Raw genomic sequence first — 25,025 nt, forward strand, 5'->3', positions numbered from 1 at the left:
TGTGTGTGTGGGGGGGGGCACATCCTTCTGCTGCATAGGGATATCTAAATTGTATAAACAGTCAAGCTACTTGAGACCAACTTTACAGTATAAATTGTGGCATCAAATAGAACAATATCATTTTTGGTGGAAAAATAACATGTGAGTATAAAATGATTAAACAACATATATATATATATATATATATATATATATATATATATATATATATATTAGGAAGCACCTCATAAACTGGCTTTGAAGGCAGTTTCAATTAAAGATTGCCCAAAGCAGTTGAGCAATGGCAGCATCTATGGGACAAAGGTATAGACTCTAGGGTGCTACTTCCAAGGTTAACATTTGATTTGAGTGGTAGAATGAAAAGAGGTTACACCTAGGATTACGACATATCTGAAGTAAAATTTCTAGCACTGCTACTTATTAGCTACATAATATGGGGCAAATGAGTTAACTTGTGTGAGCCCTAGCTTCTTCATCTATGAAACAGAGTAAATAAAGTCAAACTTGCAGATTTTTATGGGATGAAATAACATATTTAAATATATATAATGAAGTGTCCACATCTGACATGAACTTAGAACTGAGCAAAGAAAGGCCCTCCCTCCCTGACATCCCGGGTAGTATTACGTGGCCATCTGTTGGCAGACCTAGCATGCAGATTAATGCTACTAAAACTGCAATTAAATTGCTTTGCAATTTAAATAGGCTATTATGTGATAGGAAAATGTACTCCATTCTGTTCTTTATATAAACCTTTCATAAGTGCCCCCTGTTCTTTAGGAAAGATATTACGTTCTGGGTATGTGAAAGAAAATTCGATCCACTCACAAGGAGTTCAGAGTCTAGTAAGGGAATTATAAAATGTGGAAAATTATAACATGAGGTAGGAAGAATTATAATAAGGATATGACAGTGTGCCATGGGCAGGACATGGTTAATTAAACAGAGAGAGGTTAGGGAAGGATTAGTGAAAGAAAGACCACTGCACTAGGTTTTGAAAGAAAACTGCATGTTCACTAAGGGGAAAGGGGATGAATGACATTTGTCGTTTGCCTGGCAGAAGAAACAGCTGGGCAAAGACACACAGGATCATTCTGTGCACATGTGAGAAACTGCAGGCAGCATGCTAGAGATGAAGCTAAACATATAGGCTGAGGTTAGGCTGTAAAAAGTAATGCCAAGAAACCAAAAAATAAACCCTTGCTCATATGGTCAATGATTTTCAACAAGGATGAAGGGAAAGAATAGTATTTTCAACAAATGGTGCTGAGAAAAGTTGATATTCACATGCAAAAGAATGAAGTTGAACCTTTACCCAATACCACATATAAAATTTAACTCAAAATGGATCACAGACCTAAACATAAGAGTTAAAACTCTTAGAAGAAAACATAGGGCAAAAACTTCACAGCACCGAAGTTGGCAATGATTTCTTGGATACAGCAACAAAGAAACAGGCAACAACAACAACAAAGTATATAAACTGGACTTCATGAAAAATGAATATCTTTGGGGTATCAAAGGACACTGTCAACAGAGTGAAGAGGCAACCTACATAATGGGAGAAAATATTTGCATATCCTCTATCCAAATAAGGGATTAATATCCAGACTATATAGAGAACTCCCAAAACTCAACAACAACAAAAACAAACAACCCAATTCAAAAATGGACAAAGGATTTGAATGGACATTTCTCCAAGAAAGACATATGAATGACTAACAGGCATATGAAAACATGCTCAACATCACTAATCATTAGGGAAATGCAAATCAAGACCACAAGATGACACCTCATATCCATAAGGATGGCTATTTTAAAAAAGCAGAGAATAACAAGTGTTGGTGAGGATGTAGAAAGACTGGAACCCTTGAGCACTGTTGGTGAGAATATAAAATGGTACAACTGTGGAAAACAGTATGGTGACTCCTCAAAAAATTAAAAATTTAATAACCATATGATCCAGAATTTCCACTTCTGGGTATATACTCAAAATAATTGAAAGCAGGGTCTGAAAACAATATTTGTATACTCAACATCCACAGCAGTAATATTCACAATAGCTAAAAGATGGAGGCAACACAAGTCTCTATTAATGAATGAACAGATAAGCAAAATGTTTCATATACATATTATTCACCCTAAAAAGGAAGGAAATTCTGGCACAGGCTACATGAATAAACCTTGAGGGAACAATGCTAAATGAATTAAGCCAGTCACAAAAACCAAATACTTTATGATTTCACTTATATGAGATACCGAGAGTAGTCAAAATCATAGATACAGAAAGTAGAATGGTGATTGCCAGGGGTTAGGGAGAGGGGGAAATGGGGATTGACTGTTTAATAAGTATAGATTTCAGTTTTGCTAGATGAAAGGAGTTCTGGAGAGGCACGGTGTCCTGGTTGCACAATAATATGAATGTACTTAGTGAAACCTAACCATACATTTTAAAATGGTTACGATGTTAAAAAAATTATGTTATATGTATTTTACTACAATAAAAAAAAAGGCATACCAAGAAATTTAAAATATATCCTGGGAAATGGTCAGTTGCTTCAGGGCAGGAGAAGGACATGGTCAAATTTTGTAAATATATTCAGATATTTATAGGTATACAATAATTTTATTTACGAAATACTGAGGAATCATCTTATACCAGTAAAACCTCATTGGACAATTTACACAACCTTTAACCAAACAATACTTACCTTTAATAAGACTATTCAAATAACATTTTGACAAGATAAATGTATGAACTTTTGATAGGTGTTCTAAAACTGCGGTATAACACTACAGCAATATCAACTGCTTTGGATGACTATCTTTGGATTTTCATAGAACATAGCTGAGTGTCAAACATATTTTATTTAAAAATTAAGAAACATGCGTGATTGACACAGTGACTGAAATTAAAGGCAAAGAAAAGGCGACAATACAATTTCTTTAAGCAAGTCCATCAATTCTGACTTGGGATGATTAAGAATCTGCCTCTTCCTTTTAAAGGGGGATAATCCTTTATGATTTTTACAACAAATGCCGCTTACCCATTCTTTGCTTGAAAGGTAGGGAGTTCTGTAGAGAAAGGGGGCTGGAAAGTCAGTTGGAAAACATCAGGGCTACGTCAGTCAGAAAATTGTCAGCCAGTTGCAGGTTAAAAAAGATTTGCTAAAAGTAGTGATGTTTTCACTGGTTCAAGTCTGTCAGAAGGCTTTAGATTCTCCAGTGCCTCACACCAGCAACTTCAAAACTAACTCACTCCAGATGTCCCTATGATCGTCTAATCAGACATCAAAAGCTGTATGGTGACAAGCTCACATGCTGCTTTCGAGGACGCTACATGTTTCCACAAGCGTGAAACACACACAGTAGCTACTTTTAAAATGTGATTCATTTAAATCAGAATTCCATTTTAAAGTACAGAGCTATTAGGAAAGGGGCCACCCTCTTGAGAAAGAGAAAAGTCTTTTAAATGTCTGTACAGTGTCATTCGATGACTAGATTTTGAAAGAAGAAAACAAAATGAAACCTTTACTTCAGAAGAGTTTAGGTTGTGAGGGAAAACAAAATCTCCCATCAGAAGAGATTTCTAAGAATTGCACCATGCTCAGAGGGGGCAGAAAAAAAAAATCCTTTCCTCTCAATACTGATTGTCTTGTTTCTTCTCAAGGTGAACTTTCATTAACTCTTTCCTTGCCATCAAGCTTCAGTAAACGTCCACAACACAGAAGGTGCATAGAGCAGATCAGAACTTACAGAAGACATGATCCATACCCTTGAGCTTTCACTTTAAAGTAACATGATCTACTTGCACTTTAGTCTACAGGTTTAAGCAGCACTCTCCTCCAAAGAATTTAAGTGTGCATATGTAGATGTATGTATGTTTTTATGCTGCTGCCTTTGTGTATTTAGCTTTTTAAAAAATATATATTTCTTGATATCATTACCTTGAGCAATAAAGTTTGGTGTTTTGTATAGAAATACAGCCTCATTTCATGAGCACTAACAAATATTGAGACCTTAAAAGGAAATTTAAAGATGAATTCATACCATACCAATCAAGTTAATAATTTACATCGGGAACCCTGAAGTTGCTAGTTCGGGTGTCTGAGTCCTTAAGAACAACAGGAGTTCATATAGAATTTCTATTTATTATTTCCTATTAGTGACACAAAATTTCTGTGGAAATCATCCATGATGTAAATGATTTTCTCAGGGTCACAGAGTTACTGATGCAATCAGGTAAGTAAAGCTACCTTAAACAGCATCTTTACCAAATTTCAAACAACACTGTCAAATCACATCTGCCCATGCTATGAACATGAGATGCTTATTAGTGTTTTGCTAAGAAACACCTTGTAAATGTTCCCATGCTCTTGAATTAATTCACATAGGAGGATTTTTATTTTTATTTTCTTCCAAATCACTTGAAACCAGAAGAACTTCTTAAAGAAGATGGAATATAAGGAAAAATTTGAAGGGGAAATCTTCAGACATGATGGCTATAAGAGAGGAATCTTGTCCAGAAATTTCTAGTCTAATCAAGGATTTTCTAAGTTCTTTGAACATAGTTATTAGAAAATTAAAAAGCTGTAACTACTGAGATTACTAACTTTTTCATGATAGAACTCACAGTTTTATTACAAAGAGGTAGAACTCAGATAATTGACTCCATTGACTGCCTATTAAATTATTTTCTTTGTTCACATTTCACGGACACTAACAAAATTAGGCTTTATAATGTTTGTCTCTAGAGTTATCAAGGTTTGTTCTTTTCCTATAATTCTATTTTCTCAGAATCAACTTCTACGATGGAGTCATTGCTAAAATTGTAAGAAGATGAATCAGGCCTCACTTGAAACTGCTGACTTCAGCCACCCATCCACATCATAAACTCCAAGTGGAGAACTTGTGTTTAAATATCTCTCTCCCCTTGACAACACTAAAAAACACAGGTAACACAGTCCTAAAGCAGAAAATCCTAACCTAAAGCTGTTCAGGGAGAAAAGCAGTATGTATACAGGTAATTTCACAATTTTCACATTTTAATTCATATATACATATGTGTGTGTATACATCCGTATATATGTATACACATACATACACACACATTCACACGTCTTTACAAAACAGTTAAAAGTTGCTGAATTGAATTCATTTTGCCCAGCTCAGAAGTAAAAGTTTTAATCATCTAAATCATATTTATGTGTCAGGTACTGTGTCTGGGGGTTTGCATACAAAAATGAATACATCAGCTCATGCCTCTAAGAAGCCCCGTCTTGTAACAGACATGTAAAGAAGCAGTTATATTTGAGTGAGATAAGAGCTAGAGATAGTACACATGGTAATTCCCATGACAGGTTGAGCAGAGTATAGACTAAAGGCAAAGGACATTAATTTTAATGGTTAAAAATATATTATTTGATGATTTGATACTCGCTGGTGCATTGCTAGGCTTAATTGCTTTAGCTCTGGTCTTCACAACCGGGTTGTAAGTTTCCTGAGGACAGGGACCATGCCTTATGCTTTCCAGATGGCACATGGCAGAGGTCATGGACATCTAAGGGATTAATCAATTTATGGTGGCACAAAAGCACACTCATTCAATTTTCATTACGCGCAGATCAATCTAAACAGCAAAAGACGACATGTCATGGTTACCCCTTTAATTTCTGAAGCTGGCCTCTGAATAGTGATCCCTCTTTTTAGACTTTCAGTTCTGGACTAGCCCCAAGAAGACCGATGGGAGAGCACTCACCTAAACAGGGGTCACAATCCCCAGGTTCCTTCATTAGTCATGGCACAGACATTCAGACTGTCGAAATTTGTTTCACCAACTCCTGCAAGGTTTGGTGAAAAACTCTTTCACAGAATAAACTGGGCTTCTAGATTTTCCCCAGCTGAATGTGAGTCTTACAAACGTAACTGTTTCAGAAATTAAGCTGCCTAAAGTTGCCAAACTAAGTAAACATTTGGCCCCATGAAATATTGGATGGCAGCTTTATCTCTTAAAAACAAAGCCATATGAAAACCATCGTTGCAATGTGTCTCCAAGCTCTGGCTTATCAGCACACAGCGTGAACAGCTGGAGTTACAAACACCAGGACTATTATTAAATCACTGTGTCGGGAGGGGGAAAAAAAAAGAAAAACCTTTTGTAGGCTTCAGTATCTCTAAATAATGAGATTATATATTACATGCTATTTCTCCCTCCGTTTCATTCTTCAGTATCCATCTCTCCTCCATGACAATGAATAGAGTCTTCCTTCTAATTTATATCAGAGTCTACAATGATTATTTTGTTCCCCTATTTCTATAGCTGCTGAATTGTATATCTAATGGATAGAAAAACATGATTTGGTCATTCAGAATTTTCAATAATTTCCTATGTTGGATTTTGACAGTCAGCAACCCACAACCAAAAGTCCTCTGACATGTCAGTGACGATTTGATGATTTTAATCCGAAAAGCCAAGCTATTTAACTTTCTCTGTAATATTTCAGCAATTCCTTTCATGGATTTGAAAGTGTTTAATCCAGGAGCAACACTGGCTATAATAACTTCAATATACGTGACATCCAAGGGGAAATTCTCCAATCAATACATATATGCAAGACACAAAGAGAATGCTTCTACTCACTGGAAAGATTTTCTCTCACTGGAAGCTACCTGCCATCATCTTTGCTGATGAAATAACAAAAACTCCACAAAACTGATACTGGATACTGTATTTTCACTTTTCATTCCTATTGAAAACACAGGACCACTGGAAAAAGTTCTTCTCCCCAGGGTGTCTTCCCAAGGGGTTGGCGCCCCTTTCCCCCAATCTTACTGCTGCTACGAACTGTGTTGTTACTGACCAAAGAGTTATTTTGGACCTCTCAATGCAGCAACTCAAAAACTTCCATTCATCTGTATATCTTGGATTTACATACTATGTGTTGGAAAGGAAAGGTAATACTATGATGAAACAACCTTAATTATTTAATACACATTTGGAGGACAGCAGCAATTTCCACTTTACTTCCTTATCACTCATCATACTCTGAGAATTGGTGGCTTTCCCATATTATTTCATCCTAAACCCCCCAAAAAAGTGGTTCTTGATCTTTTGTATTCCTTTTAACATTTGATAAGTGACAGAGCCCCTTCAGGAAGTGCACTTGCGCGCGCACGCACACGCGCGCACGCGCACACACACACGCACACACGCATGCACACACCATGCCATAAAACTTCAGAGAGTTAACAGACCCTCTGAAACCCACCCATGGAGTTCCAATTTAACAACTTCAAAAACTGCCATGTTATTTTTTGAAATGAAATGTATATATTATAGACACAGACTTAAAAAAACAGCCCAGAACTGTCTTAATTTATTTTGGTGAATCAAGACAAGTAATAGTTTTAGAACAAACAAAGAGAACAACCACAGCATTATAACTCTCAGGAATCTACTTTTTAATTTACTCACCCTGCAGGATCATTTTGCCTTAGGGGTTAAACGTGAAACTATAAACAGTCATTAAAACACAAAACAACCATGGTAGTTAACCGGATATTAAGGGGAAAAAAAAAAATCACATCTGTTTTAGAGTTCCCTTCCATCCGCAAATTCAGGAACATCAATTTCAAGAACCTGGTTTTATGGCTTGCCCGTAAGTCAAGAACACCAGGTTACAATCAAGGCAAGGAAGGTAAGACTGCCCATAAGGGAGGCTCTCACTACAATATCTTGCCCCCAGGATTCTCTTTCTTTGATTCAAAAGCAGTCAGTAGAATTGACTTTTCTACTCCTTGAAAAATAGTCATTACTATTTGCACATCAATAATCATGCTCTTCTGATTAACTGGATAGGTTTATGGAAAGAGGAAGAAAGGAAACAAATTCCTGTGCCGTTTATCTGGTGGCACTCTAAGTGACAAGTACTGGGATTTAGTGGCTTTGCAGTATACACAGGATTAGAAGCTTGCAGAGGATCTGATTTTTCTAATTTAAACCCTTTTTTAAAACTCCAACTTGTTTGATGGTGTACATCTTAAATAACCAATACGTAATAACTTCACCAGCCAGAAGACAAGTGCCACTTTTCCAACATTTCAAAAACATATCTCCAGACATCAGAGAAAACTCTCCTCCCTATAGCAAGCCTAATGAAGTACAACTAAAAATAACAATCATCAACTGTGGTTTTAAAGGCAATATTTCAATATAATCAAATGTGTCAAATATTCATCCTTACAGCTTCTTATGCTGTGGGTTGTAAGTAAGTTTCATTTCTTGGGAATGATTGAATATAACCCACTTGGGGCTCTGCCATCTGTGAATTACTTACATATGAACACTCTGTTTAAGAGATGGAAATTTTGTTGTCATTGCCTTTCTTCTTGGATATTGAAATGAAATGCAATTGAACAGAGCTTTTTAAGCAATTATTTTTCATATTCGTTGCTACATGGGTACATTATCACATGTTCCCCACGTTCGTCATCGCTTATCAAATCATAGGAATCAAGTACAGTGCTGCTGAAGTGGAGGAGAATCTGAGAGATGGAGAAGAATCCATATTCTCAGATTCTGTACTACCTGGGCTCAGGTCATTGCCACACAGAACACTCTCTGCAGTGTGCTCCCATGTAAGAGTTGTGGTTCTTATGTCTCCATGGTTTCCTTGAAAGGCTACTCCTCTGATCACTGAACAAACAATACAAGTGACTATAGGGCTATGTGGAGGGTGCCACATAATTTACCATCCATACATGGACACCTCTGAGAGTTAGCGGGGAAACTATTAATAAATACGCCAGAACAACAGGCATGAACTAGGATCGCCCCAGGCAAACCTAATCATACTGTTATCCCAGAGATATCGTGCAACTCAAAGAACTTTCTCCCAAGGGTCTCAAACCATTTCATTAGTGCTATTTCCAATTTTACTTCGGTCTAGAGCTACTCTGTCCAAAAGGAATAGAATATGAACCACAGATGTAATTTTTTAGTAGCCATTTTTTTAAAGTAAAAATAAATAGGTGAAAACAATTTAAATATGTTTTATTCTATCCGGTTTACCATAGTATCATTTCAATGTGTAGTCAATACAAAATTATTAACGAGATCTTTTACATCACTTTTTTCATATTTCAATCTTTGAAATCTAGTGTGCATGCCACACCTAAAATACATGTCTTATACTCAATAGCGACACGTAGCCAGCGGCTATGATATTGGACAATCAGGTCTGACCAGCCCACGAGTTAGGATGTGCAGGGATAAAGGAACAGAGTTATAATACATACATACACACACGCACACACACACACAAACACACCCACAAACACACACACACAAACTGCATTTTTCTTCTAGGTAAAAAATAGACACACCTAAATGTCTTCACTTACTAACTTTACACTTGCCTGGGGTGATCCAGACCTTAGGGCAGGTAAACACTCACCTGGCAGATTCTTTGGGGGAGCAGAGAGAATATCTGAGTTAGAAAAGTTGGGTAATTGCTGAGAATTTCTAGGACTTTTTCCAGACTAATATTAGTCTTGCGTCCAACACACATACACTGAGCACCTTCCATGTACTTAGGACTAGAGAAAGAAAGATAAATAAGGTACAATGCCTGCTCCTTGTAACGTTAAGGATTAAAGTTTGCATGAAGATTATTTTACAACTGAGATAAGAGAAGCCTAGGATGTGCCATTATTCTGTGGCAAGGCAAGGACCAGATTTTCCTCTTTGAGTCTCAGGTTTGAACTTCATCATCCACAGAGAACTCTGGGAGGGAAGGAGGAAATGTGCTTTCCCTTCTACTGTTGATACATAGGGACTGACCCATGTTTGATAACTTGCATAGGTTAGGTAAAAGGATTTTCAGCCAGCATTTCTTCTTGAATTAGAATTTGCATTTTTGCCAGCATTTCTTCTTGAATTAGAATTTGCATTTTTGCTAGTAATAATATACCTCCCTCTCCAAACACCCCAACTTGGAACTCAACAATATCATATTTTGGTAAGGATACAGAACCTAGCAGAAAGATAGTAGCCCTCATTTCCTCTAGGGCAAGCTATATTGTTGTATTTTCAATTGGTCTCAACACAGAGCCTAAGTGATAGAAACACAGACCTAATATTGGTGGGGTTTCTGCATGTAAATCATGGTAACACAGATCACACTTTTGTTTCAGGGTGTATTAATGTCATAAAAATAAGCAGTGAATTATACTTTTTTCTCTTTTATGTAATTCTTCTTGTTTTTATAGTCCTTCTCTTCCTCCAATCCAATATATTCAGGCTTAACATGGTCTCAATCAGTGGGCATTAAACACACACACACACAGCATACCACATACTGGTTCTGTTTGTACTCATCATTAGAACAGAACACATACACCTGATTTTTACTAAAGTAATGTTCCATTAAATATGTTTCTTTATAAGGATGGGAAGTGAGAAAACATTACATCTAAACTACTTTCGGGACACTCCCTTGCTTACCAAAAGAAACATGCCCAAATATTGCTGCAAACCTATGAGTAACTACCCCATGATTTATTATGGTGACTCCTACCTCACACACATTAACACTGGTTCTTGATAAGAATATTTTATACCAAACTGGGAGAATCCACTTAGCTCATTTAGCATCTCTACATACCAAAAATGTTGCTTTTTTTCTGAAGGCACTATACACAGTGAGACTTAAAATGGAGAAGAGACTTGCTTTTAGGAGACTTTTGAATATGGTTACATTATTGAAGATCACCTATTGCAGTGATACGCAGCCATTATCCAAAATCTAACTCTCAGGCTATTTCAGAGGATGAACCAAAATTACAAATCTTCAAAGCAACTCAGGACTTAGCAGAAAAATCCCACAGCTCCATATGGAAGGAGAGCATTGTCTCTTCAGGAAACTATTCTCCACTTAACTTCTCAATTCTAAGTAGAGCATTTATAGGTATACCTAGGTTTAAGCACTTTTGGTATATAATTTTATTTTTCCTTAATTTGAATGTTGAGATCTAGAAACCCAGTCCTGGTACCACATGTCTACGATACTGGTAGCCTGAAACTCTATCACCATTCGCCATGGTATGACTTATGACTTCACAAAGCACTGGATTGTATTAACATACTGAAAATAGATAAACCGTCTCGGAGCATTATGAAGGAGAAGGATGGGAAACCCAACAGTATAATGCGCTGGTTAAGAGCTAGGTTCTGGAGCCAAACCACCTGGGTTAAATTCTTGGCTGTGCCACTTACTAGCTGTGACCTCTGACAAATCACTAAACCTCCTTCTGCCTCAATTTCATTATCAGTGAAATGGAGACAACAACATGTTTGTACTTTGATGTGGAAGCATAAATGACTTCATGTAAAGCCCTTTTAACAGTGCTAGGCACAGAATTGGTGCTCTGTAAATAACAGCTATCACTATAACTATATACTAGCAATAGCTCTTATTATTATCTACTTATTATTATTGCTACTTATTATTATCACTAACACTATATATCCTATCAAAAGCTCTTATTATTATCTACTTATTATTATTATTGCTACTTATTATTATCACTAACACTATATATCCTATCAAAAGCTCTAATTCTCCACTTACTTAAGACGGCAAAGTCCCAGTTAGTTTATGGGTAAGGCGCTTTGATCTTTATTAGGAATGCAAACGGCAGGATACCTACTGGAATAACAGGTTTCAGACTCTGGCCACTGGGGTGTGAAGCGCTTGGCCTGGCATCAGCAGGTGGGCTTGGCGCTGGGTCACTGCTTCTCCTCACCAGCAGCGGAGTGCCTGTAGGACAAAACAAGAGGTGAGAGGTCAAGAATGCCCTGGGGGGAAGAGAGGGCATGGTACAATGCAATTTAATTAAAAAGGTTTACAACATGCTTTTATGTAAAAACATTCTATTTCTAAGGATGCCTATAAATTAATCCATTTAATGATCTTTTGTCATCTATTTATAGAACGACACATGGAAACAAAATCTTTCAGCTCTCAGCTGTCCCCACTTGCATTTCAAAACAAGCCATTCTACTTAACAGAAAACTCTTAGGCAATGCAAAAGTTGACAGTGTACAACTGAAAACTGGTCCAGAAAATATATTTGAGTATTAAAATGAATGATTATCCAGCAGACAAGTGAAGAGGTTCACACAGTCAGTGCAATTTTCTATTCAGGAGAGCTAGAAGTATAGTTATTACTGCCATTTGGAGCTTCCCAACTCTTTTGAATGATGATATACACTGAAATAAATTATTTGCTGGGGTTATAGCATTAATGTCTATTTAAGAACACAAAGAGATGGTTTCATTCTCCTCCTTTTCTCCTAAAGTAGATAAAACTGATAAAGAAAATAAGTTAGTTCTTTTAAAAATATATCCTGATTTCTTTTTAATAATGAAAGCTTCCACTATTAAATATTTGAGTCAGTTATTAAATTCTGAAAACAGATCATACTATTAGAAAGTTCAAATGAAATTCAACCTTAGCAGAGAGGGTGGCCCAGCTACTCAGCCTGCAATTAGGCCGAAAAGAATTTGTTTCGTACACAATTGGTCACTATAGAAGAAACTCTCAAAAAATCTGTTTGTGACTTAACAATCGCTCTCTTATAAAAATTAACTTTCTATTTGTGTGCCTTTGGGGAAAAAAGAAACAGTGGAAATGCAATCCTCTGTTTATCAATATTCTGAAAGTAATTCCCCAACTCCCGAGCTATTGCAGTTTAAAATAACATTTTTCATACCTCATTTTATATGGTACAGTTATAAAAAGTGAATCCATTTTAAAGTTATTTACAAATCTGATTTTTCTATGTGCTACAACATCCTTATTCTGTGAACAAAACATAGAATTGCTAATACTTTTCACCCTTATTCAGTTAGAAATTGATTCTTAAAAAATAACTTATAATAAGAAATGAATGTGCTACTGAGGAGGAAACACTATGCCAAAAGGTATTATAAAGCCCAAGTTCACATTCCATTATTTATTTTTTATTAATAGATACTTCACTACATTATTCCCCACCTCCATCTAAAACTTTTTAAGTATAGCTGATTAACAATATCATGCTGGTTTCAAGTGTACAGAAGAGTGATTCAGCGTTTTTGCAGATTCTGTTCCATTATAGGTTATTACAAGCTACTGGGTATAATTCCCTGTTGTATACAGTATATCCTTGTTGCTTATCTATTAAATATATATTAGTGTGTATCTGTTAATCCCGTACCCCTTATTTGCTCCTCCCCACTTCCCTCTCTGCTTTGGTAACCACAAGTTTGTTTTCTATATCCATGAGTCTGTTTCTCTGTTGCATATACATTCAGTTGTATTATTTTAAAACATTTCTTAAGCAAGTGACATACCAATAGTTCTATGGTTGGCAATTATTCTCTGAAAGAAATATTAAAAACAAAAAAATAAGAGGAGTAAAAGTAAGAGAAAGTACCATAAAATCTTAGACAATAGAGTCCCAGTTCCACACCACTACGTTTTTCCCTCCTTCAGGTGATCTAAAGACTAAGAGCCTCTCAGGTTAATCCCCTGAATTACCATTAACACAAAGTGAACCAGCCAGTCTAAACGCAATATCCTCAGAAGCAACCCATTACCTTGAAAATTAAACAGAGAATGAGGCCAACTCCATGAAACTCTGGTTTGTTTCCAGAGTTTTAACCCAGACTAGTACACTGCAACAGTCAATAATATCAAATTGGAGAAAGACAAACAAATAAAAAACATGTTAAACCTGTATGGGATACCGAGGTCACAAAATATGTTGATTTAGAGGCACAGAAATAAATATTTCAGTGACTGACAATTTCAGTTACGTTGTTTTTTCAGCTGAGTCATATACATATATACATATACATATATATATACACACATATACAGAATGTGTGTGTGTGTGTGTGTTGGTGAGGGGAAAGAGAGAAAAGGAGGGAGAAAGAAAGACATTATTCTTGGGTAACAAATATATTCTTCTCAAATAAGCCACACTAGATAGTTTTCCTTCAACTCTAAAGACATGACTGACTCTTTACTTACTGTCAGTATCTGCTGTTTTAATAACAAAATGTTAAATTATTTAAAACATAATTTTATAATAGCATGTATTTGCATTTCTATAGTCAATCAATATGCCACCGTATTATAGGGTGTCTCCCAGAAGATGACATTTCAGTTTTGTACCAGTGGACCAACTATTTGGAACATTAACAAACAAACAAACTGTAAAGCAGCTAGATCTTTTTTTTTTTTAACTTTTTATTTTATATTGGAGTGTGGCCGATTAAAACAATGTTGTGATTGTTTCAGGTGCAGAGCAAAGCAATTCAGCCATACATATACATGTATCCATTCTCCCCCAAACTCCCCTCCCATCCAGGCTGCCACATAACATTGAGCAGAGTGCCCTGTGCTATACAGTAGGTCCTTGTTGGTTATCCATTTTAAATACAGCAGTGTGTACATGTCAATCCCAAACTCCCTAACTATCCCTTCCCCTGACCCTTCCCCTCTGGTAACCATAAATTCATTCTATAAATCTGTGAGTCTGTTTCTGTTTTGTAAATAAGTTCATTTGTATCATTTATTTTTAGATTCCTCAGATAAGGGATATCATACGATATTTCTCTTTCTCTGTCTGACTTACTTCACCCAGTATGATAATCTCTAGGTCCATCCATGTTGCTGCAAATGGCATTAGTTCATTCTTTTTAATGGCTGAGTAATATTCCATTTGTATAGGTGTCCCACATCTTCTTTATCCATTCCTCTGGTGATGAACATTTAGGTTGTTTCCATATCTTGGCTATTGTAAAGAGCACTGGAATGAACACTGGGGTGCATGTATCCTTTCAGACCATTTTTTACTATATGCCCAGGAGTGTGATTGCTGGGTCATATGGTAGCTCTATTTTTAGTTTTTCAAGGACCTCCATACTGTTCTCCATAGTGGCTGCACCAATTTACATTCCCACCAACAGTGTAGGGGGGTTCCCTTTTCTCCACACCCTCTCCAGCATTTATTGTTTGTGGACTTTTTTTTTTTTTTTTTGTGGTACTCAGGCCGCTCACTGTTGTGGGCTCTCCCGTTGCAGAGCACAGGCTCCGGACACGCAGGCTCAGCGGCCATGGTTCACGGGCCCAGCCGCTCTGCAGCATGTGGGATCTTCCCGGGCCGGGGCACGAACCCGTGTCCCCTGCATCAGCAGGCAGACTCTCAACCACTGTGCCACCAGGGAAGCCCATGTTTGTGGATTTTTTTGATGATGGCCATTTTGACTGGTGTGAGGTGATACCTCATTGTAGTATTGATTTGCATTTCTCTAATAATTAACAACATTGAGCATCTTTTCATGTGCCTCTTGGCCATCTGTATGTTGTTTTTAAACGTACTGCCAACTCATCAGGAATAAGTTTTGTTTTCCTCTACTTTTCTGTATTCCATACTTAAATGTCTCCTGTTGAGTCACTTAATTTCTCCTTGGCTGTCTCCAATGAGCACCTTTAAATAGGAACTGCTGTCTCAGAGAGTTTTAAACAACCTTTCACATGGTGATTTAAAATCTTTTTTTTTTTAATTTTAATTTTTTTTTTTTTTTGCAGTACGCGGGCCTCTCACTGTTGTGGCCTCTCCCGGTGCGCAGTGCAGGCTCAGCGCCCATGGCTCACGGGCCTAGTCGCTCCGCGGCATGTGGGATCTTCCCAGACCGGGACAAGAACCCGTGTCCCCTGCATCGGCAGGCGGACTCTCAACCACTGCGCCACCAGGGAAGCCCAAAATCTAATTTTTAAATTCCAAGCCCCATTTGAAGGTGAGACTGAGTTATACTTTAAAGACAAGGAAAGATACATCCTACTGTGTAAGAGAAAGTAATCAGAAGTACTGAAGATGATTTGGGCAAATCCTTGGATATATACATATAATAGGGTAAAAGGCACATCTGGCTGAAATGAGAGGGAGACAACTACATTTGGTTTTTGGAAACTCCTGGGGGTGGGGGACAAGGGGCTGTACATAAAATATAACCTCTGCACTGAAGGAGTTTATAATCTAACAGTAAAGATCAGACACTAAGAACTACAATGTCGGGACAGTGGAGAGGACCTGGGCTTTGGAATCAAATAGACTGAACTTCACCTCTCCTTGCTCTGCGACACTGGACTGCTTTGTGATACAGTCTCATCATTTATAGCCTGATGACAACATCACATCACAGAATTGATGGAAAGCTGAAATAAAATAAGACATGCATGAAACATGGTACTGTCCAATACCTAATTTTCACACAGGAACCACTTCCTCCCCACATATACACACATACACAAGAAAAAGGAGGTTATAGCACTTGCTAATGTTGTGAGCAGTGTTACCTTGTCTGCTCAAAAAAGCTGAACTCCTGAAAGTCAAGTGAATTTTCTTGGAATACTATGTAAATGAAAATCGTAAAACATAATTCTGTGTAAAATCAGGTGTAGCCTTACTATATAAATCTAAGCTTCTAAGAAAAACATGATGAGGTAGAAAGGAAGTTCAAAAATAGGGAAAAAAATACTACCCATTGGTATTTTTCAGCTGAGAAAAGACTCATTAGATTTTAGAAGCAAAAGCCCTCAATTCAGCTCAAGGAACAGTATTATTCCTTGATATCATAGTTTAAAAGTCACTGGTTGCAGAGCCCAAATAAAATAAGAAATATTAAGACTAAAGCATAAAGTCTTATACAACTGCGTTATGTTTTCCCACTCAGTTAAATACTTGAGGCTCCACTATGCATCAGCCTACACAAGGGGTGGATGATATTAAGGTGAATAACCATGGTGCTTGTTCTAAGCATATCTTTTAAAGAAGGAGATGGGACAAGAACACTTCAGTATACAGAAAAGTAGGTCCCATTGTAGTGTTCCAGGGGAGTTAGGTATGGCTTATTGGAGAACCCAATAACGAAGGGAGCCCAGAGGAGGGTCACCTAAATCCAGTTTGGGGAAAAGAATTTTTAAAGAGGCACCAGCTAGTTAAAAGGCTCAGATTGGCACATCAATGAAACATGCAAGATATAAAGGCCAACACAAATTTAAGGTGTTATCTACATAAACAAAGGTGGCTGTCTCTTTGGTATAAATGGTGCACACACACACCCCTGGAGGGACTGCTTTCCCCGTTTAGAGGATGCGCTTGGGAAGAAATCAGCTCGAATGCCAGATGGTGTGTTATATATGAAATTCTGTTTGGGGGGTTTTGAAAGATGCCTCAGAAAGATAGGCAGTTATAGAGACTGGAACCAAGATCCAGAAGAATCATCATATCATGATGCAGTGGGCAGAGAAAACAAACAACGGGTTTAAACACGAGTCCCGTGTCAAACGTCACAAAGGCACAAGCTCTAAGTTGCAGGGTGAACAGGAGCAGGGATTTATTTAGGAATGGTTAATGATTCTCCTGAGCAAAATCAAACAGGCAGCTTGTCATCAACACTGATGCTATTTCATCCTAGGGTGATGGACACCGGGAAAGCTTTAGGGGGTCCCAGTTAAGACACTGACAAGGCATTCCGTGAGAAGTGGGAGGCCCCAAGCACGAAGAGGCTGGGAGAGCGATGTGAAGAAAGAGGGACTCAGCAGTCACAGGCAAAAATGGAGTAAGAAACTAGAGAAGGACACAGGAGAACTTAGCAATGACTAAGTTCATTGACTAAGTTCGATGACATACAAAGCAAAGGAGGGGGAGCGTCCGAAAGAAACCTAAAACCATTCTCACATTTCTTGCTTGAGGAAGAACAAGCAATAGGGAGGTTTTAGCAACTGTTATGATTTGTTTCAGAAAAACAACAACAACAGCAAAAAACAAAAACCATGAATCTTCGCCCACTGAAGGTTAGAATGATTTGCTTTTAATCTAAGATGTCTTGATATGCATGAGAAATTAAAGACTAGATTTTCGGGCCTTCATAAAGGTGAGTATGAAGTTCATACTGGAAATCATATTGGCTTTCAGAATGAGTGATGGGGACAAACACAAGGTAAACAAAGGAAAACAGGAAGAATCAGCACAGGCCTACGAATGGCACTGCATGCAAACTAATGAGAAAACCAGAATTTTTATTCCCAAAGAATCTTCAGAGGATTTTCAGAGTGTATCTAGAATGACGTGTGGTTAACAGAGACACAGAGGTGAGTCTAGAGGAGAGGTGGGGCGGAAGAGAGGAGAAAGGAACTGGAGTTGACACGATGAACTATTTTTGTGCAAAGAGGGGTAAAGGTTGGTCTTTGTAGAGATTCAGTTTTCCTTTGCTCTGAAGGATTACTTCTGTGCTATTGAATTAGCAGGTCACCAAAACACCTAGTTTGAAGAAAGAAAACACACTCTCCTTCCAATGCTACTTACACTTAGGATAAATAACAAAACAAATATAGATGGGGGAAAAGGCTGTTGAAATACACCTCAACTGGTAAATATTTCACTTGATGAAAATACATTGCAGATGGTTAACATATTTAGGGACTTAAAAAGAGATAAAGAGCAAAAGAAATGCTCTGCCAGGTAAGCGATATTAGTAGTATATTAATAATATTAACAGGATGCATTAGCTGTATCTCGGTTTCATACAGTACATTTCCATAACAGACTTTGTACCTAGTCAGTACCTGGAAGAATGCCTTTTAATTATCTCGAACTTCAACACTTGTTGAATGCATCTGGCATTACAGTATGGAGATGTCCTTCAGATATACGGTGCAAAAAGAGCGAGTGTGAGGAAACCTGCCTTCTAAAGGTGGTCCTGGCACTACATGCCCCCCAGGAGACAGCTGAGTTGTACCTCGGAGTCCAAGTCCTCTGCGTTAACTAAGGAAGCATGTTGGATAAGCTATACCAAAGGCCCTTCCAGATCTGAAAAGAGACAGTTCTGTGAGTTATAGAGCCAATAAGGAAATTGAAGTCCAGAGAAATTAAATTCCTAAGTCTTTTGGACTTGATTTCTACTCCAGTTTTATCCACGTGACACTTTTCCATTGTGGGGTCACAACTTTACATGGGTGAGCTCATGGAAGTAAGGGGGATGATGTCTCTTCAATGTGGTAGCAATTCTCTTCATCGAAAAAGGTCAGCAGATGGAAAGACTCGGATAGGAAGATAAAATGAAAGGGTGCTGGGAACTGAGTAACTAAAAGGCGAATACCAACCCATAGTCACATGGGCATATCTGGCAAGATGCTTGACTCCACTAGTCAAGGCCTACCAGCACCTCTCTCAGAGGGCATGGTCTCTCTTGTAAATGATTTAAATAACCTTTTCCTATTAACCCTCAAATACCTCAATTAAAAAAAAAGAGAGATTAGTGAAAGTGGTACATCATTTGCTTTTGGAGACAACTAGGGTGTGTGTGTGTGTGTGTGTGTGTGTGTGTGTGTGTGTGTGTGTGTGTGTGTGTGTGTGTGTGTGTGTGTGTGTGTGTGTGTGTGTGTGTTCGTGGGCATGAGATAGGGTTTTTCCACTGATGCCTAACAAACTCCCCTTCACTGAAACCTATAAAATAGATCGGTAATGATATCAATAGCAACGCAATTTATGGTAAAGTACCGGAGAAGACATCACTTTCACTACAGGAGTGCCTGACCAGGTCTGGTGCCTGGCCTGTGATGAATGCAGCAGCTGTGACATGCTTTCCGACACCGTGATGGAAAAACCACATGAGAGAAACCAAGTCACATTTTAGCAGAATTTTAGCTGTCCAAATACTTTACTCTTAAATATCACTCCATTAGAAAAGAGACTCCCAGTATTGCCATTAAAGGAGCAAAGAAGTTCAAGTTGACTAACAGTGCTGTTTTTCTTTCATTTTGGATTGCGAACCCCCAGAAAAGCCTGTTCAACACACGATGGAACAAACACAAGCAATTCACACAACAGTCTAGCAACACAATAATTATGAATGAGCAGACACATGATAAGATATCTTATAGTATTTAGAAAGCTGCTTAAAGAGGAGGGCCACTGCTATAAAAACAAGTGAGGGGGTTTGTAACTGACTTTTACCGGGAATTATACTTTTCTCTGAAGATTGTGATGCCTCCAATTGGAAATATATTGTTGCCGCATTCCTGAGCGTATATGCTTTCTCTCCTATTGAAGTGTTCACATTTTATCCAGTTGATATATACAAATCTACAGTTTTTCCTATTGTTTAAACCACATCGCAGTATCAATTTTCTCATGCTATTGAAAGTCAGTTAATGCCAAGTCTTAGACATGCACTACGTCTCAAGTGTTATATTAAGAACAATGACAAGCAATAAAAGGACAAAGCACACTGTATTTTGGCAATGCCGATGGAAGAAATTCAAAAGTGGTCATTTTAGGTTAAGAGTAAATTCAAACGATTTAAATAAAAGAACACTGCCAAGTTACAGTGAAGGTTCAACAGAAGCAAAGGCCCTGTTCTCTGAAAGGTATACACTCTAGAAAAAGCACAAAACATTAACAAACAAATAAAGATACCTGAATTAATGACTCCAACTAAAGGCTCCAGAATCATAGAGGTGAATGGAAGGGATGTGAGACATGCAACACGAACCACCCATTTCTTGTTCTGGCATTCAAGGACCTAATGGGTTTCCCCCAGTCTACCTCTCAGATTACATCTTGCACTGCATTTTTTGCCATGCAGTATCCGCCAAACGGGACTACGTGTCATTGCCTACGAACGTCTTGCAGACTCTGACCTCAGCGTGCATGCTGCTTCTACCCCCTAAATTATCATTCTCTACTACTGCAATCAGTTGTAATCCTGTCCATCCCTGAAGGTATAAAGATCTCTACTTCCTTGTAACATCTAGATACAGATTTGCTGGGGGGGCTAATGAAGCCTAACTTCAGGGGCCCTCACAAGCTCCCAGGTAGAACCTTAGCAACATGAGCACATGACTAGATGACTTTGTAAATTTTACCTAAGTAAATAGCTTAATTGCAATAGGTTAATTCTGTTATCTCTTTCAACTCTGATGTCCCCTCCAGCATACTGTCCCTTCTGCTGGGTGAACTTAGAGTGGTCAAGAACATTTCCAGATTCAGTTAAGTGAGTTGAAGATACATTTCATCTGAATAAAGTGGACTATATATATTTGTGTGGTTTATAGACACTTCTATGTATAGTTCTATGCCGGTCCTCTTGGAGGAATATAGGTATATCCCTCTTACCCACTATGTTGGTTTATCCAGCTTCACGATACAAAAGTACAAGGCCAGGTGACATAATGAAATGACTGGGCTCTTTTTGCACCCAGCATTGGAAGAGTGTGGGTGCTGGAAGATAAGACTTGAAATGTATAAAGCCAGGTGCTAGTCTGAGGAAAATTCACTCACTCCATGTACAAAATTATATGTAATTCAGTAATCAAATAATTCAGTTCTCACTGATATCTTGACAAATGGGAAGTCCTCTTCTATATGGAATATATTTGAAAACGTAGCATAGAATTAAAATTCCTATGCTAGCAAGACACAAACCTGTAGCCATTTCACAGATTACAAGAATGTATGTGTGCAGCCCCATGTTTATATATCACATATACTATTTAAACAAAAAACATTATTACCATACTACAGCCAAGACTGAATTCTGTTTATTCAGTGTATAAAAAAATCTTACATATGAAGAGATTATTAAAGATTATGCAGTCAAAACTGTAGAAAAAAGTTATTTTAAGCATTAAGATACAGTCAATTAATATATCATTAATAAAATATTTTTTCATATTTTCAGACATCTTTAGTATATTAGCTTTATTAATTTTTCAAAAAATGTTGGAATTTTTTCTCATTTTGAATTAGCAGTCATTTATACTTTTGTATGTAAAATCTATGTTCCTTTTCTTAAATAGTAATCTCCCCAAGTTTCATACCTGAGAGCCCTACAAAATGTGGATCTGCTTCTGTGCTTTTTTAGGGTATATCACATCCTGTTTTGTCTTATCTGTAACAGTGTATTTTTTCTTGTCTCCCTTTAATTTATTCATTGAATGCTTAAAATATACTAGGCAGTCTTCTAGGCATTCTGGATACAACAGCACACAACACACAAAGGTCTTAATCTTGTAGTGCTTGTAAATAGCTGAAGGAAGGCAGATAACAAACACGTACACAAATAAATGTGGGCATTTAAGACAGATAGGGATAAAGCAAGTTCTTAAACAGGAATATGAGCGAGAGAGAGAAAGTGATGGTGGGGGGAGAGTAAGGTAGGGCAACATTACATTGTAAGCTCTTTGAGAGCAAGCAATTCGCCCCAGTCAATCACTTAGGATCCCTAGCAGAGTGGGTACTTAACAGATGCCTGCTGAATTGAACTAAACACAGTAAGAGGAACAAAGATCAACCTCTAAATTCAGACATCTTTGGATTCTGAAATGTCTCAGACAAGGGAATTTTTTTGGGTCGTGAAAAGGGTCTATGCCCCCAATAAGTAAATAAATTGCTACTGTCACGTTTGTTTCACTCCATCTAACACTTTTTTTCTTCAGCATCAACATTTATTTTAAAACAAACACTATCACACTAATGCAGCATATGTTATCACCCTTGCAACTTAATGATTAATGAGCATAAAAGTGACATCAACACCAATGTTAAATAATTCCAGTAGAGGCTCTAAAATATTAACTACAATCTTATCAGTTACTGTAGCTTACAAAGGGATCTATTGCCTGTTGATCTTTCAGTTCTCTCTAGTTTACAGTCTTAACATCCTTTATATTTATGAATAATCTATATTCATAAGATTTATGGCAACCTATGGAAGAGGTAGAAGGAAAATAGTCGAGTTTACTTGAAAAGATTCTTTGGGAGAGTTGATTTCTAAACAGAATTTTGAAATGTGTAACATATATGAATTGATAAACTGGTATAAAATGATGACTCAGATATTTATAGTAGGCAGAGGGGCATATGATTTTAGAGGCCAGAGATGGACATCCTTGCACAGGTACTGATAATATTTGCTCAGCTAGAAAACAGGCATGATCCAAGTAAGTAGAGGTGAAAGTGACTGAGTGATCTGGTTAGAAGAACATTACTAGAAGGTCTTAAAATGGGAGAGTTTTACTTTAATCGCATTTGAATAACACTGTGGCTTCCAAAGGGAGACCATCTACAGCATTTTTTTTCAAGTGTTGAAGAACTGATTAAAATACATTTTGGAAAGACATTTGTAGATTATAAATATATGAAACATGTTGACTAAAAGATTAAGCGGAGTTACCTTTTCCAAATGGTTTCTTTAGTAATTCCCCTGTAAAAACCATAAAGTGTATTTGGATATGTGTCCAGTGGAGGAGGTTTGGACTTGGAAGGACTGTTTGATTCAGCGTGGAGCACATTTGGGATCGTTCATTAGGGAAGTGATGTTGGTCTGTAGGAAGTGTTTATGGAACCTTTCTTTTGTCCTAGATTTTAGGCCACAGCTCCCACTGAGTTGAAAACAGCCTCTGAAAGTCTACTTCACTAGTTCCTTACAAGATGAGGAAGGGGAAAATCAAGCAATGCCTTCAGGCCGTTGAGCTGCAGTTGCAAACAATTACTGGCAACATCAAAGTACCAAATTCAAATCACCAAGTCCTTCATGATAGATGAGAAACATCCATAAGTCAAGTTAAGGCATTCTGGGCACAAATCTATATGATTTATCAGCTGCATTTGAAACCTTTGATCATCACATTTTATTGGAGTATTCAAAGTCCCTGGAAGGACTGGAAAAAGTCGGGCATGATGGAGCCACTGTTATCTCTTAGGAACACTCAAAAGATGGTTTTATGCCAATGCCTCTATGCCCCAAATGCTATCTTCTGTGCTGTAGCAAAGGGACCTAATGCCTCTCAGGGCCTTAATTCCTCTGATGGGGAAGGCATGGTTTCTACTTAATAGCACTTAAGATTCTAAACAAGAGTCAATCAACTGAAGCTCAGTCCAGAAAACACAGAAACTGGGCTCCCCTGACAGGGAGCATGTCTAATAAAAGTGCCAGAGGAAAATCTGACTTTCTCCTGTCTTGTCTTGCATGGGGACTTTTCCAACATTTGTGACTGTGGTTTGAGACCTCCCTTGCTGACACACAGCTACTCCTGGAGCCCAGGGATCAGCAGTGACCTCAGGTACCTTTTACCTTATGCATCCGGTAGGCAAGGGGTCATATTCTACTCATGATGTGGAACTGGCCCCAGCTGTCCAAACCTTTGTGACTTCACATTAGATGATGGAAATCTAATCCACCCAGGTGTTTCATATGGCTGCTGTCTTGTTACTAAATAGGTCCATTACACCAGCAGACTTATTCACCCAGCGGCATAGTGAGGCAATGATCCACGGATCATTACTGACTTTTCTGTGTAACTCCTAACAACAGATTCAACATGCATCAAAATTCAAAGACCGGGCTTCCCTGGTGGCGCAGTGGTTGAGAGTCCGCCTGCTAATGCAGGGGACACGGATTCGTGCCCTGGTCCAGGAAGATCCCACATGCTGCGGAGCGGCTGGGCCCGTGAGCCATGGCCGCTGAGCCTGCACGTCCGGAGCCTGTGCTCCGCAACAGGAGAGGCCACAACAGTGAGAGGCCCACGTACCGCAAAAAAAAAAAAAAAAAAAAAATCAAAGGCCACAGGTACAAAACTAGATTATGTTTCTATGATTCTTCAAGAGAAGGGGCAAACTATTCTTGCTAACAGCATTAAAGCTCTAGTTTTCAAGGGAAAGATGTTTGAACACAGGGCCTGCTATCCTAAGAATGGGAAATACAGAGTTCGGTTTGAACTTAAAATATTTTCTACAAATGGAATTTTGAGAGTCACAGTAATGACTGGGTTTCAGTCAATTAAAAGAATAGGCCAGGGACTTCCCTGGTGGTGCAGTGGTTAAGAATCCACCTGCCAATGCAGGGGACACAGGTTCGATCCCTGGTCTGGGAAGATCTCACATGCCTCAGAGCAATTTAGCCCGTGCC

At 38.0% G+C, this 25,025-nt stretch overlaps 1 protein-coding gene across 2 annotated transcripts in view; it reads right to left on the bottom strand.

Moving 5' to 3' along the window:
- The window catches only part of PARD3B (par-3 family cell polarity regulator beta), a gene marked incomplete at its 5' end in the record, with an annotated part of 1,039,339 nt that overhangs the window by 566,011 nt on the left and 448,303 nt on the right, over positions 1–25,025 (bottom strand). For both annotated transcript variants that reach the window (XM_082658175.1, XM_082658174.1), the window contains one exon: positions 11,710–11,819. In XM_082658175.1, coding sequence (XP_082514301.1) covers positions 11,710–11,819 — 110 coding nt within the window. The remainder of the gene's footprint in view (positions 1–11,709; positions 11,820–25,025) is intronic.

The sequence above is a fragment of the Grampus griseus genome, assembly GCF_964374135.1.
Source record: "Grampus griseus genome assembly, chromosome: 7".
Lineage (NCBI taxonomy): Eukaryota > Metazoa > Chordata > Mammalia > Artiodactyla > Delphinidae > Grampus > Grampus griseus.